Here is a 16,957-nt window from a genome sequence, read left to right on the forward strand (position 1 = left end):
TATTTTACATTCAGGTGACATCAATGAAACACAAATAAGCTGAAAGTTCAATTTGTCCTGAAAAAAAAAGATGTGTGTCAATTGTCTGTGCACAAAAGTGTTGATGTTTTACAAGCTTTTTTAGTGAATAACACCAGACGAAAAATTTATTGTAAAAATACCCTTAGGTCTCAGAGGGTTAAGGCCGCTATCGAAGCATCCTGGGCCTCCATAACACCTCAGCAGTGCCACAGGCTGATTGCCTCCATGCCACGCCGCATTGAAGCAGTCATTTCTGCAAAAGGATTCCCGACCAAGTATTGACTCTTGAGTGCATAACTGAACATAATTATTTGAAGGTTGACTTTTTTTTTGTATTAAAAACACTTCTTTTATTGGTCGGATGAAATATGCTAATTTTTTGAGACAAGAATTTTGGGTTTTCATGAGCTGTATGCCAAAATCATCAGTATTAAAACATTAAAAGACCTGAAATATTTCAGTTGGTGTGCAATGAATCTAAAATATATGAAAGTTTAATTTTTATCATTACATTATGGAAAATAATGAACTTTATCACAATATGCTAATTTTTTGAGAAGGACCTGTATATATATATTTTTTTTATTTTATTTTTATTTATTTATTTATTTATTTTTTTATTTATTTTTTTATTATATTTTTTGATATTGTGTTAGATAAAAAATGTAAATATTACAATATAATTTTGGTAATTATATTATTATTTTAATTCCGTAATAATGATTATCATTTTTATTTATTCATTTATTTAACTTTTTTTTTTTTACCTTTAAGAATGCATTCTTTTATTATACTCTTTAAGAGAGTAACTATGAATAAATATTAACATGGTTTGTAAGTGTGCTTATAATTATTCATCAAAACATTTAATGTAGCACAATATGCATTATGCATACTTTCCATAATGCATTATGCAGAGGCTTTATAGGAAAGGGACACATTTACACACGCACGCACTCAGACACACTAATGTTCACAGCATCTTGAAGGACCCACTCGAGCGCTGCGCTGTTCTTCAGATCAGTACTCTGAGAAGATGAAATAATGTTGCCGAGATGAAAATCTTCTAGAAATGTCTGTGCGTCGGGTCCAGACAAATGGCCCATCGTCTGCTCTGAATAATGTAGGAAGAGTAGAGATCGGTTCCACACCACAGATCTGATGAATACTCATTGGACCGCCTCGGTTATTTCTCTTTAAAGGTTCTTAAAGATGCTTTCCTAACACATAAAGTGGTCCGTGACTAATGTCTGTGTCTCTAACTCACACCCACACCTCTGATGTGTGGACAAATGTACAGTGTGTGTATGTGCGTTTGACCAAATACTGTAAATTCAACAGGATGTTGTAAAAAGCAACAGTTTAATTACTAAACTCAGACACCATTAACACACGCCCACAACACACACTTCAGAATTGCTCTTAGGTGCACTTAACACAATAATAATACAGGAAGACCATTAAATGAAAAACAACCTGTCATAAAAAAAAGCTTTTATCTCTTCTTGTGGTGTGAGCGGATGTTGTGAGACGAGGAACTCCGGAGGGAAGAAAACATTCAAATGCCAAAAGGATTGTTTGGGTTCAATACAGCTTACACTCACAACTTAATACATATACATTCATTCACTGATAATGGAAGTCTTTGGGGAAAAGCAATTTAGGATGATTTAAAGCAGAAATGTGCAGCTTATATATAGCAACACCAAAGTCAAAGTTATTTTCCTAGGGAATTCAATGAAATAATACAATGTACATGTTGAATGAGTCAGTAAGTAATGCATAAATTCTGTACATTTTGTATTTTCACATGGTCATGATGGCATCGGATATACTGTAACTTTACACAGCCAAGGTTAGGCCGCAGTTCTTTGACATTAGTTTCATGGTGACAGGTATAATTTTGCCATGGCTATAGTATTGAAACGTACGGTGTACGGTAGTTTAACATTTATTACAGTAGCCCAGTCCCAATTTGCCTACTTTTACTATGACCTAAAAGTATGTACTCTTTTTGTGAAGAAAAAGTACATACTTTTGAGTGTTTAGCAAAAGAGTAGACAAGCCTTGGGACATACTATCACGTCATCTTTAACGGACAGCTCTGTAGCGTACATCCTGTCACTGTAAACTGCCCTGTCAATCATTTCGTCACAGTTAAAATCCTCCATTCAATCTAATTTGATTTCCTACCGTTTCGGAGAGCACGTTCATCTGCCAGTTTAGGGTCTTTCATCTAGAGACTCTCCTCATGTGTTTGCAATTTGAATATAATGATGCATTTAAAAGGTCATGGCTAAACGTATCTTTACAAAAGTTCACAATGCTGCTGCAGATGCAATACAATGTAGACAACGTTGAGTAAATACATTTTCGTCAGGTTAGATACTGATAATCACTCAAACCCCTTTACTTAACCTCTCTACACAACCGCCGGACTCGCGCGTCCTCCATGTCTGTAGTTTTTTTTTTAACACTTTCCACTCGTGTTTGTAGTTCTAACCGAATCCTCGTCCAACGCGCGATGGGTTGTGGGCAATATTAGCCGTTAGAGTGTGCATCGATCTGCACTTCGGATTCTGACCGGAAATAGTAGACCATCCGGGTGTCTTTGGAACACTCATTTCAACACACTATGATTTGGGACATACTAATTCTGTTTTCGAATACTACTTAGGACGGATAGTATGCGAATTGGGACTGTGCCAGTGTCTTTCTCCACTGACTTCTTCAGTGCATGATTATTTGTATAGCATTTGTCTTTTCACCATCTATGTTGTTTCCAAGTGACCTAAAAGTGAGTTAATGGGGTCAATTTCATGTGACTCATTGTGTTTAACTTGAAACGTTCCTCTAAATACTCTGTGGTTTCCAGGCTGTGACGTCATTGGACTCTTTCAGCTTCTGCTCACATGTCGAGAGTGAGTGATGGAGAGCGAGAGAATGAGGGATGCTCGTGTTGTGTAAGCATTGGTTGGCACTCGCTCTCAATTCCTCTCTGCTATTTAAAACTTGGCAGCATCTCTTGTGATGATTCATATTCTACTGATCACTGCAAGAAATGAGAGAGAGAGTGAAACTGTATGTCTCGACTGCTTGTGCGCTGACACACACCGGCCATCATATCATTCTAGATCTCTGCTGTTTATACACTCGGCTCACTGGGGTTTAAAGGCACCATTACATGGCAAACTGGCCTTTTCTTGCAATAACAGTTCGAAATAACAGTTTGATGCACTATATTTGATGTACTTATCCTTAAATATGCATAATGCGAGAAAGAAAACTAGTTTCATTCTAGTGGTCAGAGAAGATGGCGATAGAAACTAAATAATGACAGTTTTTGTTGCAAGAAACTTTGACTGAAGTTATAAGCAGACTTCAGGAGGAATACTAATAGTGAAGAATATGATTACTGTGGTGAATCTGAGTATTTGTGTTCATAAATAACACACACACACACACACACACACACACACACACACACACACACACACACACACACACACACACACACACACACACACACACACACACACACAGCTTTCAAACATGAAAGAGATGCTAACCTTTGATGTTTGGACACAAGATGACAAGTGCATCTGAACGACCTCGTTGTGACCATCTGTTTGTGTGTGTGTGTGTGTGTGTGTGTGTGTGTGTGTGTGTGTGTGTGTGTGTGTGTGTGTGTGTGTGTGTGTGTGTGTGGGGCTATGTTATGGCTATAAACTGATGTCAGTATGAATATCAAAATAATTTAAACAAAGGCAATTTTGTTCATATTTTTGTATATTCACTACCATTCCATAATTTTGAAAGAAGTGTCTCATGCTCACCAAGGCTGCATTTATTTGATTAAAAATGCAGTAAATAGAAGAATATTATGAAATTGTATTGCAATTCAAAATAAGTGTTTTCCATTCACTATATTTTAAAATGTAATTTATTATGTGTTTTGGAAAGCTGAATTTTCAGCATCATTGCTCCAGTCTTCAGTGTCACATGATCCTTCAGGAGTCACTCTAATATGATGATTTGATGCTCAACAAACATTTATTATTATTATTATCAATTTTGAAAACAGTTGTGCTTTTTTGTGACTATGTAAGTCTTTACTGTCACTTTTGATCAATTTAATGCATCCTTGCTAAATAGAAAATATGTATTTATTTGAATGATAACGTGTATATACTGCATAGACAAAATAAGGATTTTAATAATATTTTATATAATAATAAACATGCTGCACCTAAAAATGCGTACATTTAACTGTGTGTTAAATGTCAAATGTGTCCTTTGTTGAAGTTTTTTTCTGAATTTTGCTATAATTGAGGATAGGAAGATTGATGTTCAAAAATGAATGTAATGAAATAACTGATCCACAGTCTGTGAGTTTATTAATACTCCCTCGATTTGTTTTCCTCCGTTTGTCTTCAGTACTCGTCAATGTCATCTCCTGCTGGACGTGTTCAACTCGACCGAACATGAGCTCACACTGTCTGCCAAGAACAACCAGGACCTGGTGCTGCACGCTAGCGAGTGTCAGAGGTACACACATACACACACACACACACACACACACACACACACACACACACTCACACACACACACACACACACACTTCTCCTTCATTGCTGTGATGTAATGGCTGATTGAAGACGTGCGTTCCCTGACCCTCTCCTCTGCTGACAGCTTTCCATTTCATGAACCAGAGCTGCAGCGGGTCAAAGGTTCTAGCTTTCATAGAGTCGTGGAGAGACACACACACACACTTATAGTGTCTCTGTATATGTCACAGCAGGATTTTGATGCGTCATGTTGAAATTGCCTTTTATTCTTCTTTTTTTTTGAAGATATGCAGAGAAATGCAAACTTAAGGAGACAGAATTCGCCACATGACGTTCTTTCATTTCGAAGAATGAAAGGATAAAATGCACCTGACTATATAAAATGAGAAAAATACGGATTAAATTCGTATTCATGTAATGTTTTCACTTATTTAATCTTTTGGAAGCGATAACTTATAAAACGGGTAACTTGTCATCATGTCAATCATTAAAAGGATAGTTCACTCAAAAATGAACATTCTGACATCATTTACTCACCTGCGCGAAGGCTTTCAAAGAAACATGAAAAAAATCGTACCGACCCCAAACTTTTGAAAGGTAATGTATTTTAAATGCTAAATGAATTTTCCAATATTTTTGATGGTTCATTTTCTCACTTGCTATTGCCTGTTCATTTTGAATCATGTGTCTCTGCTGTAGTGCACATGTACATGCTCTACATGTTTCCTTTCTCTCTCTGCACTGTCCTGTGCACCAAAGCCATGACAATCCCAGAGAGTTGCATTGTGGGAATGTAGCCTTGATAGGTTTGTGCTGACCTGCAGACTTGCGTTCCTTTGTGCACGAGTCCTCCGCTCGTGTGACACCCTGCGGAGTCACGTACCCTTTCCCGATCACCCGATTAATGACTCGATTGGGAAACCTGCTGCTTTGACAGAGTCAGATAGAATTGATGAACAGATTACAGAAGCTGCGGCGGGATTGATTCTGGAGGATGAAATATAAACGAGTACATACTGATCGATGTGTGTGTGTGTGTGTGTTGTACTGGTTATTGATTTAATAGAGGGCTAAATCAGCCCCCCCCTTAATGACACTGTGTGTGTTTTGTGTTATTGTGTAGTTCTTCACACTGATTCTTTCTTTCTATTCTCATAACATGAGATGTCTCATCTTGTGGAGGTTCTCTGTCTTTTCCTCTGCGTCGTTCTGTCATTCTGAATGATGAACGCTCTCAGGGAGAGGTTTTTTAAAGGACGACACTGTCCTCGCTGCGTACCAATCCTTCATGTCAATCATCCGCGGGCCGCCAGCGTGACAATGAGGCGTCCAGTGGTGCGTGGGCTCACCTTCACTAATACATTTCTCCCAGTCTTAGATCTCTTCCGCTGGCTTTTCGTCCCCGTTTGACAGATTGTTTCTGTGAGAGTTGGATTTTCTGGAGTTTCTCTAAGGAAAGTGCTGTTGTATTTAAGATTCAAATGAGATTTTGATTCCTTTCCTGGTGTGCATTTTGTGTTTTCGGCACTGAAAGTTTAACTCTTTCCCCGTCATTGACAAGATTTTCCTGCAATCCATGTTTTCACTGTTATACGGTAGGGGGCGCTGTTACGCATCATGGTAAAGAGTACAGAATCTCCAGATCAAGAAACAAGCGATAAAAGCATTGCTTCAGACACATGTAAAATAAAGCAATCATCAAACATTAAACTTCATATAAATCAAAACAAGTTACCGAATGAAATGTCGACCCAGGACGAGCTGTAGGACTGGGAAGCATTAGGAATGTTGATGGACTCGATCTGTGTTTTGTGACATCTGTTTTGATCATCGTTCTGAATGCGATCCAAATGTCGTCTTTGACAAAAATATGATTTTATGAGCTTTTTGTTCAAAATGTTGCTTTTTTCATATTCAACTGTTGATGTTCTTTCTTTTTATATGTTGTACGTTCAGATATTCATACGATGAAATATTCTAGGGGCCCAGAAAATGCTGGCGCTGACTGCAATTATTTTTTAAAACACTGACAAGGAAAGAGTTAAGAAATGACCTTGGTCTTATTGCAAATGATTTTATTTCATCATAATTTTTAGTCAATGTATAAAAAAATTTGAGCAGGTATAACTAACTCATGATAAGTTCATATTGAAGTCAACCCTGTCTGTTCAGTCAGCTGACTCTGAGACCTTGAAACCTCCAAATGACTTCTTTCAAAACACACCACAACTACTGTATGCACACACTACAAAGTTGTACTCGAGGCATGTTAAAACATTTAAAACAGTTTTTAATTTTTGTAACTATTTTAAGTCTGTTTTACTCCTCTTTCCTAATTACTTTTGTGCCTAAATATCTTAATTAAATAATTAAAATTTAATATTAATATTAATTTAAATTCGATTTTGGATTTTGATGCAAGAAAATTTTTGTAAGAGTTGGCTAGACTGAATGGATTTGAAAAGTCTCTTAATCTCCCCATCATTTATATGAAGCGTGCGTGTGTGTGTTTTAGCTTGAGAAGTTATAGATGTATACAGTATGAACTTGTGAACAATTAATGTTTTCTTTGATTTTTTTTCTGATGAACATGTCAAAATTTAAACGATTGGGCCGTGTGACACCTGAAAGGCTGGATGTTACACGAGTGTGTGTTGTGAGAAGAACCAGCTGACTTCATGACAATCAAACCACACACACACACACACACACACACAGGCACACGTTAGGACTATCTTTGTGGGGACTCTCCATAGACATAAAGATTGTTATACCGTACAAACTGTATTTTATCCACTAACCCATCACAGAAAACTTTCTGCATTTTTACATTTTCAAAGAAGCATCATTAAGGTCCTGTTTAAACCTGGTATTAAGATGCGTTTTGGTTGATCGGATAACAAGTGGACAATGGTAAATACAGGTGTAAGCGAAGTCTAAAATGTTTTAAGCTTGTCTACTTTCGAACACTTCCAGAGGTAGTCGAGAACACATTTGAGCGGATTGCTTTCATAGTATAAACGCTCATGTGGTCGAATGTGTTCAAACAGCCTCAAAAGACGCCTGCTCTCTGCCTACTGAACTAACGCGTAAACGTTACAGGAAGCGAAGTCAAACTGGATTTAGCTGAAGACCCAAGTTTGGCTTGAAGATGAAAAACGTACTAAATGTTCTCTCACCATTCCTGATTTCTAGCACACACTCACAGCGTTCGGCTGGTCTTGCTGCTGTCAGAGCAGAAACTGAAGCTGCTATTCTCTGTGTGTTTTCCCGTCGTCTCTGGTCGACTTCATATGAAAATTACATTAGATCAAAAGATCTGAAAAAGGCCATACATTTACCCTCCCATAGATTCCTCCCTCAAAGAAATCAGGACAGAAGTGGTTGAAAGTGGACAAAAGAGACGGATTAAAACACCAGGTGTAAACAGTTATGTGTCTCTCTCGTCTACTTGTGATCTGATCCACCAAAACGCATCTTAATACCAGGTGTAAACAGAGCCCTAATATGTGTATTAATCCATTTCCCTCTCGGTGACCGCTGGCTGGTCGTGATCTCTTTTTTTACTATCCTTGTAGGGACGTTTGGTCCCCATAATATGGGTTAAACTTGTACATAGACTCAACTTTTTACTGATCACACGTCGGAAGTGACGATGGAGCCTGTGTTTGGCTTAGCCGCGTCTCTCTCTGTATTTTATGTCTCCTGTTCTCAGATATTTATTTTAATATTTTTGTCCACAAATGTATCAGCCGCCCTGGTTTATGATCGGCAATTTCTGTTGCTTATTAGAGCTGAAATGTCCGGTTTTATGGGTATCGGTGATCCACCTCCAATACCACCATGTATTCGCCTGTGCTTACCAGGTCACGATCTCTCTCTGCACCACGACTGGAGAAGAAAGCCTGCGCACCTGCCCAAGAAGTGTGGTAAACGGAGGAGGCGAGGGACCAGAGCGGGTTTCCAGGCCAAGAATCGCAGCCTATGGAAATACTCCCTTGTTGGCAACCGGTCGGACTGTCTGCTTGTGGATCGTAATCCTCCATTTTTCTACCAACCAGGCATTGACTGGCCCTGGATCCCCGTCAGAGCATCTTACCTGCGGGCAGTGTTTCCGGATGCGTCCGGTGGATTGCTGAATAGGGATCCACCTCCTTCCCACCTTGGCCGGGTTCGTCGTGGCCTGCCTACGCTTAGGATTATTGAGTGTACATCTTCTTCCTCAACCTCTGAAGACTCAGTTATTTCTTCTGTGAATATGTGCTTGTTAAATGCCCGTTCTCTGGCGAACAAGGCGCACATTCTGAACGATCTGTTCGTAAGGCAAAACTTGGACTTTCTATTACTGACAGAAACTTGGCAACGTAACTCGGAATTTATTCATTTAAATGAGCTGTGTCCTGTTGGCTGCTTGTTTATTGGATCCCCGCGTCTGTCTGGCCGCGGTGGAGGACTTGCCATAGTATGGAGGAATAGCTATTCCTGTCAGTTGGTGAGCGTGGAAACTTTTTCTTCTTTTGAACTGCAAATCACTAGAGTTGGACGGATAAAGCCGTTCTTTTGTATCCTCATTTATCGTCCTCCTGGTCCTGCTGGGCAGTTTTTAACAGAGTTTACGGACTTTGTCATCTGTTATTAATTTTGAATAATGGTTGGGGATTTTAACCTGCACACTGATGTTGCTGATAATCATGCCACAATAGATTTTCTTAGTATTACGGATTCACATAATCTAAAGCAGCATGTTCATGGACCCACACATACTGGTGGTCATACATTAGACCTTGTTTTCACACTAGGTTTGGATGTTAATGCAATATGTTGTGAGGATATGTCGATTAGTGACCATAAGTGTATCTTTTTTAATTTTTCTGCCACCGCTGACCCCCCTTGTCAGAAACGTCTGACACAATCGCGTATTATTACTCAAACAACTGTTGAGCAATTTATCTCTCGGTTTGATTGTGATCTTAATTTTATGGGTTGTAGCAATGATGTTGAGCTCTTAATGCAATCTTTTAACAATTTCTGCTCTTCTGTGTTGGACGAAGTGGCTCCTTTAAAGATAAAAACTAAGCCCATCTGTAACACCTCACCTTGGATGACGGACGATGTGCGTTGTCTAAGAAGGAGGTGCCGTACGACTGAACGTTTGTGGAAATCCACCGGCTTGAAGTCCACCGTCTGTATCTTAAGGAACTTATGCAGGATTTTAATAATTTAGTTGCAAAATCTAGGACGGTTTATTTTTCTAATTTAATATCTTCCTCTAAGCGAAACCCTAAGGTTTTATTTGATACCATAAATAATATTGTATCTCCTCCAGCCATTAGGACAACAATATGTTCTCAAAATTTTTTGTGATAGGCTGCTGTCTTTTTTTATTGATAAGGTGCAGTCTATTAGATCAAATATTTTGCGTGGACCACACTTTCTTGTAGACTGTATTCGTTCACCTAGGCCCATTACCATTGAGTCTTTTAAACCAATCAGCCTCCTTGATTTGCTAAACTTGACTAATAAAATGAATATGTCCTCTTGTCCACAGGATATAATACCATCTTCATTATTCTCAAAAGCATTCCCTGTCATTGGCCCTAGTATAGTAGCTATTGTCAATACCTCACAGGCCACAGGCTGTGTCCCATCCTATTTTAAACATGCCACCATTCAACCTATATTAAAAAAGCCTAATTTGGACCCTACAGTTTTGAAGAACTATCGGCCAATATCAAAGTTGCCATTGTTGTCCAAAATTTTCGAAAAAGCTGTGGCTAATCAACTTACAGATGTTTTAGAGAATTTGGAGTTGTATGACAAATTTCAATCAGGTTTTAGGAAGAGACACTCTACTGAGACCGCCTTGGTGAGAGTCTTTAATGACCTTCATATGGCCTCGGACGCAGGTCTATGTTCAGTGTTGGTACTTCTAGACCTTAGTTCTGCCTTCGATACTGTGGACCACCATATCATGATTAGAAGATTACGTGAATGTGTGGGCATATCGGGAGTGGCCTTAGATTGGTTTACCTCATATCTTTCTGATAGAAGTTTTAATGTCTATATTGATGATTCCCACTCTGTATCATCACCCCTGTTTTGTGGTGTTCCACAGGGTTCAGTGTTGGGCCCAATATTGTTTATTTTATACTTGTTGCCTCTGGGTCAGATCATTAGTGATTTTAACATTTCTTATCACTTCTACGCAGATGACATTCAGCTTCATTTTACTTTCAGGCAAAACGAGTCATCCAAACTTACAATACTCTTAGACTGTATAGACGCCATAAACAGCTGGACGGCTGAAAGTTTTCTGCAGCTGAATCCAGATAAGACGGAGGTTTTAATTGTAGCGCCAGACAGCGCTATTCCTCTGATAATGGAGAACATTGGACCTTTGTCATCTGCAGTCCGGACTAGTTTAAGGAACCTTGGGGTAACATTTGATAAATCCCTATCCTTTGAAACCCACATCAAATCGCTGACCAAATCCTGTTTTTTCCACTTACGTAATTTAAGTAAATTGAGGTCTGTGGTCTCTCACTCAGAACTGGAGATGCTCATTCATGCCTTCATTTCCTCCCGTATTGATTATTGTAACTCACTTTTCTCTTCACTTAACATATCTGTTCTTCATAGATTGCAATCCATTCAAAATTCAGCTGCTAGGTTACTTACTCGATCAAGTAGGCGCACCCATATCACCCCGATACTCTGCTCCCTTCACTGGCTTCCTGTAATTTACAGGATCCAATTCAAAATACTAACCATTACCTATAAGGGCTTTACATGGTCAGGCCCCTGCTTATCTTGCTGACATAATTCATTTTCATATCCCTCGCCGGTCTCTCAGGTCTAATAATCAAAATCTGCTATCTACGCCACGCACTCGTTTAAAGACATGTGGGGATAGAGCCTTTGCCGCTATGGCACTCAGATTATGGAATGCTTTGCCAACCAGTATTAGGTTTGCTGATATTGTGGACAGTTTTAGGGGACAAGTGAAGACTCATTTGTTCAGGTTAGCTTTTTGGTAATCTCTGTACTTTATATATTGATAATTTTATCTGTTTTATTTTTATTTTTAAATCCATTTTTGTCTATTGTAAAGCCCTTTGTGACTTAGTCTGTGAAATGCGCTGTATAAATACATTTTACTTACTTAGTTACACACACACACACACACACACACACACACACACACACACACACACACACACACACACACACACACACACACACACACACACACTATTAGGGACAGTTCACCCAAAAATTTTAATTCTGTCAGTATTTACTCTCCCTCATGTTGTTCCAACCCCGTAAGACCTTCGTTTATCTTCGGAACACGAATTAAGATATTTTTGATGAAATCTGAGAGATGGATCACTCCTCCATAGGCTTCTTCAGGGATTGAAACTTGCCGGCCTCGAAAAGTCATTAAAGACATCTTTAAAATAGTCCAAGTGACTACTGTGGCTCAATCTTAAGTTTATCAAGTGACGAGAATACTTTTTGTGCGCAAAAAAACAAAAACAAAAAATCACGACTTTATTTCAACTAATTATTTCCTTCTCTGTGGGCCTCGAGTAAGTTAACTTAGTGTGATTGCGTAGAGCTTCGTCACACGTAGGCTCACTATTGGCCGACGCTGGTCATGTGTGTGATGCGTGTGACTTACAACAACAGAAGCTTATGCTATTATACTAAATAGTGAGCCAATAGTGAGCCTACGTGTGACGTAGCTCTACGCAATCACACTACGTTAACGTTAACACACTACCACTTTTTCTTGTGTGTGTGTGTGTGTGTGTGTGTGTGTGTGTGTGTGTGTGTGTGCTGGTGTGCCATACTCTGCTCAACTTCTTCATTACCCACATAATTTAAACAAAAGCCTGTTGCTATAGCAACAAACCTCTAAGTGCTTCCTCCATGATGAAGGGCCACTTTTACTGTGTGTGTGTGTGTGTGTGTGTGTGTGTGTGTGTGTGTGTGTGTGTGTGTGTGTGTGTGTGTGTGTGTGTGTGTGTGTGTGTGTGTGTGTGTGTGTGTGTAAGGATGAATACTGTAATTTTCCCTTTCCCACAGTCTCAAGATGTAGCCGGAATTGTCTCGATCTGTCCCAGAGTTGCCTACATAGGCAATATTTTAAGGCATCATGGGAATGCCCTGTATGGACAGAAAATGCATCTTAATTATGCTGCCTACTAGGGCTGCAGCTATCGATTATTTTTGTAATCGATTAATCTAGCACTTAATCGATCGATTAATCGAGTAATCGGATATTTTTTGTGTGTGTGTTTTATTAACAGAATAGTTATATTAAACGTGTGTCTATTTCAGTTAAAGCTGTTATAAGTTACATACTATAAGTTATATAGTATGCAAGTTATAAAGCTATCTCATATGTGAATTTTCCTTTAAGATGTTATAATATAACCACTCTAAGCATCTAAGCAAATTTGTGTATTCTGGTAGTTTAACGCTGAAGAAGAGCTGTAACGTGACTTGTTGTTGAACACGCAGTAAAAGCTGACGCACTTTTTGTTCCGTGCGTTTTAACTGAAAAATGAGTACTCCGAATCTTTATTAAAAACCAACAGGCTGGGGACTTAAATTTTTTGTTGTTGTCTGTATTTGGCAGACGTGAAATACAAACAAGGTCTCGCAAAGACTGCAATACAATATTTGTTCCTCCATCACGTCCCGGTGTGTACAGTGAATGTATGCTGAAATTATTGTTGCGTGGCTACATAAAAGTTTAAGCATACGATGCATTGCTGCAATTGGTCTGACTGGCGTGTGTGTGTGTGTGTGTGTGTGTGTGTGTGAAGGGGTTCTTTTTTTAGGCTTTACTCTTGCAATTGAACGTGATAGTTACGTTTACTACTTAAAAATGATATCTAATCAAACCGCATCACGACATCGCTACAAATACAGTATGGGATTAAAATCAGCGAACATCAATAGGCTTAGACTACGTTACCTTGTTTCAGCGAGTTAAGTGTATTAAGTGAATTAAGTGTGTAATGATCCCACACTTTAGACAATTTCTGCCGTTTATTTACATATTTATTCTCCGCCATCGCGCCAACTAAATTCAAAATATATGCTTCCTGAACAGGTCCGTGTGAATAAACGGTCCGTGTGTAACAATCAAATCCCTGCGCCGCACGTATAGTGCGAGTCATAGGAATTTAACGAGGCTTCGAGGCAGAGTTTTTGCCTCGAGGAATTTTTGTAATCGAGTAACTCGAGTGACTCGAGGAATCGTTTCAGCCCTACTGCCTACTCAGATTCATTTATGCCAGTGTTAAGACAATCCTTCACAGACGCATGCAGTGCTGCAATTCCAAAATATATTGCATCAAGTTAAGTGAAAAAGAAAAGCTGATGAAAAAATTTGGCAGACAAAACAAGACAAGAAATGTTTACTGTTGTATGTATACCATTATATTATGCTAAAATATTAAAATATGCTACATCAACTTAAGCTTATTTTTATCAACTCTATCTATTAAAACTGTCTGTATTATTTTTAATGTAAAATTGCATCACAACTTAAAATAAATAAATAAAATAGATAAATACAAAAAATACTTGTTAGAACAACACTAATAACATGAAGAAAAACACACATACCTAATTCTGAATTAGATCTCTTGCAGACCGAGAGATTTAATAACCTGTCATCTTTTCTCTGGACTCATCTGAGGGATTGTGTCGTTTTGAGTGTATGAAATTCTATTTTAAATTGCATCTGCTCTAATTGAACGACACAGTGAGTTAGTGTGATGTTCAGATGTTGTGAGGTGTGTGTGTGTGTGTGTGTGTGTGTGTGTGTGTGTGTGTGTGTGTGTGTGTGTGTGTGTGTGTGTGTGTGTGTGTGTGTGTGTGTGTGTGTGTGTGTGTGTGTGTGTGTGTGTGTGTGTGTGTGTGTGTGTGTGTGTGTGTGTGTGTGTGTGTGTGTGTGTGTGCTGATGCTGGGTGTGGTGATGCGGCGTTGCCGTGGCGCAGTGATGCTGCTGTGTTTGCCTGTAACCGCGGGTTACTGGGAGCCAATCTATAAATAGCTCAGTGTTTCTGCTGCTGGAGTCACTGGAGAGAACACACACGTGAGCTAAATATAACTCTCTCTCTCTCTCTCTCTCTCTCTCTCTCTCTCTCTCTCTCTCTCTCTCTCTCTCTCTTTCCCTCTCTCTCTCTCTATCCCTCCCTCTCTCTTTAACTCGCTCACTCGCTCTCTCTCTCTCTCTCTCTCTCTCTGAAGAGAATCGGCGACACTTTGAAACTGCAGCAAAAAGCCTTTATCACATAAATCCTGTATCTCTTCTTTCTTTTTTTCTTTGAGTGTAAGTGGTTGCATGCAAACTGATTGTTTTAAAATGCTGCAGCACCTTTTTTCCCCATCCTGTCATGGATTTATTTCTTCTCCTTGAGTGACCTGTAAAATGTGTTTGTGTCCATGCGTGTTATGGGCACAAAGATAGCAATATCCAAAATACTTATACTTGTGGGGACATTTTTTAGTCCCCATGAAGAAAACAGACTATACATCATACAGAATTATGTTTTTTGAACATGTATAATTGCAGGAAGTTCTCTGTGATGGGTATGTTTAGAGTTAGGGGATATAATATACAGTTTGTACCATATACAAATCATGTCTATGCAAAGTCCCCATAAAACATGAAAACCCAGTGTGTGTGTGTAAGAGAGACTGAGAAAGAGAGAGAGAGAGAGAAATTTTGTCCTTTAATCTTTAGAGTCTGTTTCAGCTTCTTCTTGTCTTCTCTCTCTCTCTCTTCCTATTTTTTTATTTTTATTTTTCCTTTGTAGTGCTCATGTAAAGAATAATAACAATATTTGTCTATGCCTTGAGTCTGTCCAGATGCATTGATACTGACAGCTTGTGGGTGTGTGTGTGTGTGTGTGTGTGTCTGTGTGTCTGTCTATGTGTTGTGTTTGAGGTTTTACCTCTATATATTTTATGCATTAGTGGTGAGAAATGTGGAGGATTTGTGAAGACACTGCATTTAAATTCAATATTTATTTTTATATGATTGTGAGAAAGATTGATGAAAGTTAAACAAAAACATCATAACTGTATTAGGTTGAATCTCCAAAAAGGTCATATCTCACTCCAATTTTATATATATATATATATATATATATATATATATATATATATACATAATGGTCCTAAAGCCCCAGGCTTATTTTTTTTATGCAAAATATAATTTTCATGTTATATTTCTGTGGGACATTAGATTGAGGGGCGAATCACACTGACTAACTGGTAAGTGAGATTTTTAGAGTTGTAGTCTTTGTGGCCGTGTTTTAATTGGCGTGCCGTCACTCTTTATGCTAATTACAACATTAGCTGTTAACTGTTTTCATGATAAAACCCTCTCTGACAAGTAGCATCTTGAAATTCACCAGTTAAAATGTGCTTTATTGTTGAAATAATAACTGCTGAATTGAATTTTCTCAATCCCCTTGCGTCTGAAAGGGGATCTTTCTGTCTTTTTTTCTCTTCTTTTTTCCTGAGATGAGTCTCACATCTCAAATCTCACTGCAGTTGGGTTCATTACTTTGGGCATCTCTGTAGAAATGTGTGAATGTGAGTTTTTCTGAGCGCTGCTCATGTTCAGCAGTGAGACGTCTTTCTTTGGAGCTTGTGTGAGTTCCCATATGAGATTCTAAATCGCAAATCACGTCTCAGATGTTGTTTTTATCAGTCCGTCATGTCTCAACATCTCCTCTCACCTGCGTGTTGTTTTACATGATCAGTTTATACGCGAATCAGATCACATTTACTGACACGTCCATCAGCATCAATCCCAAAACACCTGCAGCCTCTTCACTGACAATACCCTCTCATCTCATGAACATCAGGTGACTGAACATCATGACTGCATTAAAGAGAGAGATAGGAGGATGAAAGAATGAAGGAAAGATGAAGGAAGAATGGAAATGGATAAAGAAAAAAGGGAAGGTTGGTGAAACAGGAAGGAAGGAAGGAAGAACAGAAGGAAGCAAGGAATGTAGATAAAAAGAAAGGAAGAAATTAAGAACAAAAATAAAGGAAGGTAGATCAAAAAGGCAAGGAAGGAAGGGAGGGAATGAAGGTCAGAAAGATAGAACAAAAAACGAATGAAAGTAGGATTGAAAAGGAACAAAGGAGGGTAAAAAATAAAAGGGAAGCAACTAATATAGAATGGAATAAAGAATGAAAAAAGTATGGAAGAACAAAAATGAAGGAAGCTAGAATGAAAGGACGAAGGCAAAGGACAGTAGGAAGAATGAAAAAAATAAGGAAGGAAGGTTGAATAAAAAAGGAAGGAAGTTAGAACAATGGAAGGAA

General features: G+C 38.5%; 1 protein-coding gene across 2 annotated transcripts in view; it reads left to right on the forward strand.

Moving 5' to 3' along the window:
* The window catches only part of trappc9 (trafficking protein particle complex subunit 9), a 223,808-nt gene that overhangs the window by 134,154 nt on the left and 72,697 nt on the right, over nt 1–16,957 (forward strand). For both annotated transcript variants that reach the window (XM_077194949.1, XM_077194950.1), the window contains one exon: nt 4,459–4,569. In XM_077194949.1, the coding sequence (XP_077051064.1) occupies nt 4,459–4,569 (111 nt within the window). The remainder of the gene's footprint in view (nt 1–4,458; nt 4,570–16,957) is intronic.

Source organism: Siphateles boraxobius, unplaced genomic scaffold, assembly GCF_051911475.1.
Source record: "Siphateles boraxobius isolate OS27281-9 unplaced genomic scaffold, OSU_SipBor_1 33, whole genome shotgun sequence".
NCBI lineage: Eukaryota > Metazoa > Chordata > Actinopteri > Cypriniformes > Leuciscidae > Siphateles > Siphateles boraxobius.